This window comes from Ambystoma mexicanum, chromosome 3q, assembly GCF_040938575.1.
Source record: "Ambystoma mexicanum isolate Mex_15411 chromosome 3q, UKY_AmexF1_1, whole genome shotgun sequence".
Classification (NCBI taxonomy): Eukaryota; Metazoa; Chordata; class Amphibia; order Caudata; family Ambystomatidae; genus Ambystoma; species Ambystoma mexicanum.
In genome coordinates, this window is record NC_090926.1 from 1,119,791,389 (window position 1) to 1,119,801,283 (window position 9,895).

The window sequence follows — 9,895 nt, forward strand, 5'->3', positions numbered from 1 at the left end:
ATTTGTTGCTCGAGTTTGAATTTGTCTGCTCGTGGTGTTTCCGCATTGAAGTCGGTATGATGAAGAACGGCGACATCTGTTTCTTCATTGAAGCGGTCTAGTAAGTTAAGTTGATAACAGGGCTGATTAGTCTTGGTGTTTCTGCTGTGATGCTACTCGGATGACGATCAGCAGTGGTGTCTTCATGGGGTCTGATTGTTGGGTGGCTGGTGGTTTTGCTGGTTGTTGGTACTTCGCCGTGTTCTGCGGAATGTAGTAAAAATCGATGTTGCCCCTCTGTTCTTGTAATGTAAGGGGTAATGTGGTCAGAGCCCTCCCACTCTCTTGTTGAGTGTCCCGATCTTTTTTCTGCGTGCATCAGGAAATTGTTTGCATGTTTAGAGGTTTCCGTGTTGGGGTGTCGGTGTACCGTGGTTGTTACGAGGTAAGGTGTGAGGTATAAGGATTTTTCTCTTGTGGATTTTGCTTCGATTGTGGCTGTTTTAGGTTTGTTTTCTTCCAGTGGGGCTGTTTCTTGTGGGTTCTGTCGGTGTTGTATGTTCGCGTCTCTTGTTGCACAATCTTGTTCTCTTTCTCGGCGTCCTTTTCTGCTACGGGCCATTTTTCAGTCTAGGTGCTGGTGTGGTGTGGTAGTTGGTCCTCTATGCTGTGCTGTGCTGTCGCAGTAACCTCGGTTTTCCTTCTCTGGATACGCTGGGGTGTTCTCTGGTTCAGTGTTGTTTCCTGTCGGTGGGTAGGGTATGTTTCCTAAGGGTGCACTGTCGGTGGAGGTGGGGGGGGGTTAGGGTGTTAACGGTCCGCTGGTACGGGATTTAGTTGGGTTATGTAGTGTAGGGTATTTGAGAGATCTGTATAGTGGGCGAGAGTCCTGTCAGTGCAATCTAAACATCACACAGTGCTGTTCGGAGACAGGGCCCCTGCTAAGTTTGAGAGACCTGCACAGTGGGGAGAGACGTCCACCAGTGTAATCTAGACACCAAACAGTGCGGTTTGGAGACGGAGCCCCTGTTAAACTTTGAGAGACCCGCGCAGTGGGAGAGAGGCCTATCAGTGCAGTCTAAACATCCTACACGGTAATTTGGGGGGAGAGCCCCTGCTAGATTTGAGAGACCTGTGTAGTGGGAGAGAGGCCTATCAGTGCAACCTAAACATCATGCAATGCAATTAGGAGACAGAAACCCTGCTAAACATGAGAGACCCGCACAGTGGGAGAGAGGCCTATCAGTGCAATCTAAACATCATATGATGGAGTTTGGGGACAGAGTCCCTGCTAAACTTGAAAGACCTGTATAGTGGGTGAGAGGCCTATCAGTGCAACCTAAACATCATTCAATGTAATCAGGAGAAGAACGCCTGCTAAATATGAGAGACCCGCACAGTGGGAGAGAGGCCTATCAGTGCAACCTAAACATCATACAATGTAATCAGGAGAAGAACCTCTGCTAAATTTGAGAGACCTGTATAGTGGGAGAGAGGCCTATCAGTGCAACCTAAACATCATACAATGTAATCAGGAGAAGAACCCCTGCTAAATTTGAGAGACCTGTATAGTGGGAGAGAGGCCTATCAGTGCAACCTAAACATCATTCAATGTAATCAGGAGAAGAACCCCTGCTTAGTATGAGAGACCCGCACAGTGGGAGAGAGGCCTATCAGTGCAACCTAAACATCATACAATGTAATCAGGAGACAGAACCCCTGCTAGGTTTGAGAGACCTGTATTGTGGGAGAGAGGCCTATCAGTGCAACCTAAGCAGCATGTAATGCAATTAGGAGATAGAACCCCTGCTAAATATGAGAGACCCGCACAGTGGGAGAGAGGCCTATCAGTGCAACCTAAACATCATATGATGCAGTTTGGGGACAGAGCCCCTGCTAAATTTGAGAGACCTGTATAGTGGGAGAGAGGCCTATCAGTGCAACCTAAACATCATGCAATGCAATTAGGAGATAGAACCCCTGCTAAATTTGTGAGACCTGTATAGTGGGAGAGAGGCCTATCAGTGCAACTTAAACATCATGCAATGCAATTAGGAGACAGAGCCCCTGCTAAATTTGAGAGACCTGTATAGTGGGAGAGAGGCCCACCAGTGCAGTCCAAACCTCATACAATGCAGTCAGGAGACAGAGCCCCTGCTAAATTTGAGAGACCTGTATAGTGGGAGAGAGGCCTATCAGTGCAACCTAAACATCATGCAATGCAATTAGGAGATAGAACCCCTGCTAAATTTGTGAGACCTGTATAGTGGGAGAGAGGCCTATCAGTGCAACCTAAACATCATGCAATGCAATTAGGAGACAGAGCCCCTGCTAAATTTGAGAGACCTGTATAGTGGGAGAGAGGCCCACCAGTGCAGTCCAAACCTCATACAATGCAGTCAGGAGACAGAACCCCTGCTAAATTTGAGAGACCTGTATAGTGGGAGAGAGGCCCACCAGTGCAGTCCAAACCTCATACAATGCAGTCAGGAGACAGAACCCCTGCTAAATTTGAGAGACCTGTATAGTGGGAGAGAGGCCCACCAGTGCAGTCCAAACCTCATACAATGCAGTCAGGAGACAGAGCGCCTGCTAAATTTGAGAGACCTGTATAGTGGGAGAGAGGCCCACCAGTGTAGTCCAAACCTCATACCATGCAGTCAGGAGAGAGAACCCCTGCTAAATTTGAGAGACCTGTATAGTGGGAGAGAGGCCTATCAGTGCAATCCAAACCTCATACAATGCAATAAAAAAGACCTTGGGTTTGGTAAGTGGCTCGGAGTCTGGGGTAGAGTAGCTGCTCTAATTCTGACCCCGGCACCTCCTACCTTATAGGTCCTTGTAGTTGCTGGTTGACGGCTGGCCACTGGCTTCCCCCTGCGGACACCTGCTGACACCTCCTGGAGCCGCCTCTGTTGGAGCCGCCCTTGGCCTTGGGGCCCTTAGCCGCAGGGGGCTGCCGGGCAGAGGGCTGCCCTGGGAGGACCAGTGGGGAAGTGTCGGGAGACCAATCAGAGCGGGCCTGGGCGGGTCGGGAGGCGGGAGGGAAGGGGGAAAGCAGGGAGAGCGAGCGGGTGGACGCGGGCTGCAGGGGGCGCAGAGAGGCCTCGGGGACCTTAAATTAATACCAAAAAAGAGAGAAAGCTGGTGCTCCTGGAGGGATCTGCTTACTCACCAAGCTCCTGTTCAAATGGAGCCGGGGAGCGGGCGATTACAATATTTAAAATGCAGGATTTGGGCCGGATTTAGGTGCAGCTGGGGCAAAGCACACTCACCTCGCACGGATGGTGGAAAACGGGCTGGTGCCGTCGACTAGGTCTGCAAGGCAGACCGGATCAGCCAATCAGGGGCGGTGTGGGTGGGTATGGGGGCGGAAGTTAGGCCAAACACGGGGAAATGCGAAAATGGGAGCGGGGATTCTACCAGATGCGGATGCCTTCTACACAGGGCCTGGAGCCCGATTACAATGTTTAAAATGCAGGATTTGGGCCGGATTTAGGTGCAGCTGGGGCAAAGCACACTCACCTCGCACGGATGGTGGAAAACGCGAGTGTGGGCTGGTGCCGTCGACTAGGTCTGCAAGGCAGACCGGATCAGCCAATCAGGGGCGGTGTGGGTCGGTTGGGGGTGGGAGGTAGGCCAAACACGGTGAAATGCGGAAATGGGAGCAGGGATTCTACCAGAGGCGGATGCCTTCTACACAGGGCCTGGAGCCTGATTACAATGTTTAAAATGCGGGATTTGGGCCGGATTTAGGTGCAGCTAGGGCAAAGCACACTCACCTCGCACGGATGGTGGAAAAACCTGGGAAATAATGAGTCTACTATCAGTTGTGTCCGTGCAGAGAGTTTCTCTGAGGTGGCCCTTGTTTTCTTGAGGGTTTCTGATATGACTGCTTCTGTTGCTTTTCCTCTTAACTCTTCTTGTTTTCTCACAACATCTTCTGTGAAGTTTCTTATGGCAGGCAGTCTATTCTTTTCTACTGTTTTGGTTTATGGTTCTGTAGTCATTGACACTAGGCCTGCTTCATGTGCATTCAGTGTTTGCATCCGTGTGGTTGTCAGTGATTTTACTTCATTCATACTGTGCCGGCCCTGTCTCTGGCTTTTCTGTTTGTTTGTGACCACAAGTGTGTGTGTATCATTGCTAATCACATCCATTTCAAGTTCCTTCACTCCTCCATCAGATCTTCTAGGGACTGGAATGACTATATAAGGTCTGGGTGCTTTTGTGGGTTTCATGCGTGCATCAGTAGGTGGGTGCACTGAAATTGGAACGCTTTGTACACCAATAAAGAATGCAGTTCTGATTGTTAATGACAGTAAAACAATAATGAATATGATGCATAGGCACATTATGCCCCTGTATGTCAAGCGGCAGCATTTTCTTCCAGAGAAACGGGGGTGCCTTTCTTCTTGTGGGAGGACCAGATTGCTTCTCTGGACCTCCATATCGATCATTTGCCAAATGTCAATGTTATTATTCCCTTAACCAATATCGTCTTTTGAGTTCTGTGTTTAAGAGTGTCAGGTGCTCCACAAGTGTCCCCCATCCTGCGAGTGACAAATTGTCTCTTATTCCAGGATACAGTTCCTTTGCTAGACTATGGGAAACATCAAATTAAATAACACTTCAGTAAGTCACTTTACTGTGCATGTTCGAAGTACGTAAGCTCCCAATCCACTCCTCGTATTTGCTTCAGTCCTGAAGACATATCGTACGTTAATCAGTATGAAGGACTAGGGGCAAACTAGCAACAAATATGACAAGTGGGAGTTCTTGAATCTGCTTCCTTGATCTGACCCTCGGCGGAAGGCTTTTAGAATCTCCTCTTATAGCTCTGTTGATGGTTTGAGAGCTCTGTTTGTAACACGACTCCATGCAGGAGCATGCCCACCTGTGCAACATTAGCTGGATCTCTGATGAATGTGAGGACGGCAACTTCGATTGGTCTCCCCATTAGCTCTGGAAAGTCAGTGACTTGGCGAAAGAGGACATTGTGTGCCAACCTGCTGCCTTCTAGTGACAGGGACATCCGTCCTATCATGCTGACGTTCAGGATTATATGTTTTCTCCTAAATGTGAACAATATCTGCACTGTGCGGTCACGTGGAGTGCGACTAGAATTATGATTTTATTTAGGAGATGGCTTAGGTGCTCTGTATTTGCTGGATCGCTAAGAAACGTGAGTGTATCTGTTGTTCTTCCGATAAGAGTAGGACAATCTTCGATTATGCGAAAGAACAGTGTGTTGATAAGCTCATCTATTTCCGCCTGTGTTGGGAACATTTGATTCTTCCTAACTGTACTCAGGGAGTAGAAGAAATTGTTCAGCAATGACAGTGAGCAGTTGTCTTATTGCCTTTTTGTTTTCAGGAACTTGAAGAAAGTCAGAGACATTGGTGAGTCTCCCTACTAATGACGGGTATGATCGTAGCACTAGATCAAAATAGGTGACCACATCCATTGAGATGTTGCTACTGCGGGACCCCATAAGTGATTCCGAATAGGGTCTCAGTGTGGAACGAGTTGGGATACTGTATTTGCTTCCAATGTAAATGTTCTTGATCAAAATTGGAACATTCTTTTCTCATTAGGGCTTAAGTATGTCTCAGTCCAAAGTTCAGCAGTCAATAGACTGTGTTGTGGCATGTATGTGCAATTTTCTTCTTCACCCTGCAACTAAGATGCACAGAGGGTCCGTTTTTATGTCTTTATCCCCTTTTTTGCTTAGAGGAAGTGTCCAATTTAAGCCACAACTTGCAAGGGTTCTTTGTCTTTGTCTAGCTGGTCATGCGTCCTTCTTCCTCGTCATGGATCTCGTCTGCACGTGCTGTGGTTCTTCCCCGTCGCCCGCCGATTCCTCTCGTTGGGGTGGAGGCAGGGAGCCTTCTCCGATGTAGGGTTTGATATCGCAGAGAAAAATCCAAGCTCTTCTGTTTTGCAGTTTCACTGTGGATGGAGTGCAGTCCTCCACTGTAAAAGGACTGTTGAATCTTGGCTTGTCCCACTTTTTCCTTGTATGATTCTTCACAAGGACTACATCTCCAGGGAAGATGGGTGGAACACGTAGACCTTGAACTTGGTCTGTTGTAGTATCTCCTTCTGTGTTCTGTGCTGCTCTGCACCCTTTTCGTCTTCGCTGCAGCTGGTCTGAAATTACAGTAAGGCAAGATGTCATGCAGTTCAGATAGTTTTGCATTTCAGACCCTAGAATTTCTCCTGTTGACTGGGCATCACATCTAGCTCTATCTTGGGGTGTCAGAGGAGTTCTCATTCTTCTTCCTGTGGCTATCTTGTGTGGCGTAAGATGATGGGTGGAACCGGGTTGGTTCCGAAGTGCATACAGTGCCTGTGGAAGGCAGTGCAACCATCCCTTCCTTAGAGTAAGCTTCAACTTGGCTATCCTTTTTTTTAACAAGCCGCTGAGCTTCTCACAGATTCCACTACCTTGAGGATGATACACAGACGAGAACTTGTGCTTTATACCAAGCAGCAAGCTAATCTGTTCAAATATTGCATTAACAAAGTGAGGGCCATTATCTGATCTCATGACTTTGCACACCCCCCACCTAGGGAACACTTCCCTCACTAAAAATGTGGCCGCACAGTTAGAGTCTGGGTATGTACATGGACCTGCCTCAATCCATCTAGAGAATGGACACACCACAACAATTAAGTATCTGTACCCGTTACATACTTGAATCATGTCGACTTAGTCGACATGCAAGTGCTGAAAAGGCCCATTTGGCCTTGGGATGACTCCTCCCATTACCTTTAATGTGTGCCCGGCCGTGAATTGCTGGCAGATTATACACTTCACTATAAAGAATGCAACGTGCTCTGCTAAATTCGGTATGAACAAGTCTTCCACGAGCGTTGCTGCTAGATTATCTTTTGTCATATGTGCTGGGAAATGTAGCTGCTCCAGTGCTATTTTTAATAGGGCTACAGGTATTACTGGTTTACCAGTGCTGCCTTGTCGCCACACGCTGTCAGAGGGGTTTAAAGAACTCCCTCGATGTTTCCACATGTTCCTCTCTTCCTGTGGTGCCTCCCCTTGGAGTTCCATTAGCTGTGTTTGCCCCAAATAGTTGTAACTCTCAGGTGCAGTTCGTGTAACCATCATTCACTCGTTGGCATGGATAACTTCCACTGCCATGATCGTCTCACTTTTGGATGCCATACACTTGGCTTCCGTGTCTGCTGCTTGATTTCCACGTGAGATAAAATCTGTCCCCTTCGTGTGGGCTGCTCATTTCACGACCGCTATGCCCACTGGGATCTGTGGTGCCTTGATCAGCCTGTCCAATAAGGCTGTGTGCTGCACTGGCGTGCCGTCCGCTCGGAGGTAGCCCCTTCTTTTCCAGCGTGCTAGGCCTGCGTGCACTGTCGACGTCACATAGGCAGAGTCACTGTACACCGTTACTTCCTGGTCTGCGTGATTCTCAATGGCAAGTATCAATGCCAATAATTCTGCAGCCTGTGCTGAATAATGAGATGGTATTCGTGCACTTACAAGCACTCGAAACTCACCATTCGCTGTGTGCTTCATCACAGTAACATCTGTGTATCTTTGCCCATCACTTTGGTCAATCCTCGAAGACCCGTCAATAAAGATGATCTCTCCTTCTGCCAAGGAATTTTCTTTCACCCTGGGGATTTCATCATAGAATTCTTCATAATTTGTACAGTCATGTATCGGTTCTCCTTCTGTGACTGGCTCTGCTATAAACATAGCTGGGTTTACTATTTTACATCAGACTATTTTAAACGATGGGTTTGATATGATCACTTCATAAGCAAAAACTCTCTGAGATGTCAATGTGCCCTTTCTCAAGAATGGCAAATAGTTAGTGCTCAACGTACAATGTTATGGAGCATCCCATCACAATGGTTGTAGCCTCCTCTATGGCGAACGCTGCAGCAGCTAAACTTTGTTCGCCCAGGAAATTACCTCTCATTACTAGGTCCAAATTCCCACTGTAGTATGCCAGGGGTTTGTACCCCAACGTGGTTCTCTGTGTGAGTACTGCTGTCATAACACTGCCATTTGTGTGCGAAAACAGGTAAAATTCCTCTGCATAATTGGGAATCCCGAGAACTGGAGCTGTGCAAATAGCTCTTTTGAGTTCCGCAAACCCTATCTCCATGGGTTCAGACCATTCAATCTTTTCTTTCGTCACTTGGGCCTTCTTTAGGCCCTAAAGTAAAGGCTTAGTATAGGAGCTGTAGTCGAAGACCCATGCCCTGACATAGTTGCACAGGCCTAGAAAGCTCTGCATCTGTTTTATTGTGTGTGGCTTAGCCGTGTTCAGTATGGCTTCAGCCCTTTCTGGGGTCACTTTTTTCCCTCATGTGAGATCAGCTGGCCTATGTACAGCACTTTCTTTGTCAACTTTATATTATATTAATAACTGAACAGAATCGTGCCTGCATTGCTCTTCTGTGTTGCTGCAGATTAGGATGTCATCCATGTATTGCAGGACAACACTTTCTAGTGCAATATTGCTCAAGTCTATCTGCAGGACTCTGTTGAAAATAGAAGGAGGCTTACAGTACCCCTGTGGCAGCCTCATGCTTTTCAGGCGCATTTGTCTGAACTTGAATGACATCAAATCTTGTGAGTCACGGTGCAACGGGATCAAGAAAAATGAATTTTTCAATTCAGTCACTGTGAAATATTTTGCCTCAATGGGTATGTTACATAGGCCCTCATTACAAGTCCGGTGGTGGACCATGGTGCTATTAGCACCATGGTCCATGCTGGATTCCGCCATGGTGGATGGCGGAATTACCGCCCCATTCCAAGGTGAGCGGGGCGGTAATTCACCATTTGCCCTTCCCCATTCCCATTTTTGCCCCATAGGGCATAATGGGGATTGGGAAGGCGCTAATTACGGCACCGTAAATTACGGTGCCGTAATTAGCACCAAGGTCGCTTAGCGCCTTGGACTTTAACGCCTGCAAAAAGCAGGCGTTAAAGTGTGAATCAGACGTTAAGGGTCCGTTAAACCCTTAACGCCTGACTTGTAATAAGGGCCATATAATTGTAGAAGGGTTAGGGACTAGAGGGAACTCGGCCTCAACAATATCATTTATTGGGCGTAAATCCTGGATTAATCGCCAATGCCCACCCTTTACTTTTTTTCACAGCGTACACTGACGTATTGCATGACAACTCTGATGTCACTAAGATGCCTTGCTTTATCATAGCCGAAATTGTCTTAAAAATCCCTTCATCTGCCTCTCTGGACATGAGATATTGTCGTGCTCTTGGGAGAATTGGTCCTGGTTTCAGTTTAATCTTCACTTCTCCAACCCCCTTCAAGGGGCCTACATCATAGGGGCCTGTAGTTCCTGAGACAGGCACCTTGGCCATATCGTCATCAAAATATTCAGGACGATTTAGTGCCAACATCATTCTCTGAGGTACTTCTCTTTTGATTATTCTCACCCAAAAGGTGAGACTCACTTCCACTATTGTCTCTCCCAAATCTGCCTGTTCATCAAACAGATCGTCATCGGTGACGTCAGTCAATCGATATCCTTCTTCAGTGGCTATTACTGCGCACCATTGTCAGCCCTCGTCGTCATAACCATCAATTAAGGCCACTCTACCTCGCACTACAGCTGTGTATATTATCAAGGGAAATACTTGTCCCTTCTCCTTATGCATCAGTATTCTTGTTCTAAATAAGAACTCATCTGGAGTCCTCATGGTTCTGTCTGCAAGGCCTGTCAATCCTGCCATAAGCACACCCGTACCATACGCGAATATTTCTGGTTCTAATGGTATGGCCCTCATGGCTATATGTCCTGAGTATGCCCTAATCATTTTGCATATATTTGAGTAGTGCATTCCTGGAGTTGAACATACTATGCCCTCCTCCGTGAACGAGATTTTCATGTTTAA

The 9,895-nt window shown here is 47.3% G+C and overlaps 1 protein-coding gene across 1 annotated transcript in view; it reads left to right on the forward strand.

Annotated features, from left to right (window-relative positions):
* The window catches only part of LOC138582687 (volume-regulated anion channel subunit LRRC8C-like), an 83,105-nt gene extending 77,707 nt beyond the window's left edge, over positions 1–5,398 (forward strand). The window contains exon 4 of the mRNA XM_069654237.1: positions 5,356–5,398. Within this exon, the coding sequence (XP_069510338.1) occupies positions 5,356–5,398 (43 nt within the window). The remainder of the gene's footprint in view (positions 1–5,355) is intronic.
* Positions 5,399–9,895: the final 4,497 nt, after the last annotated feature.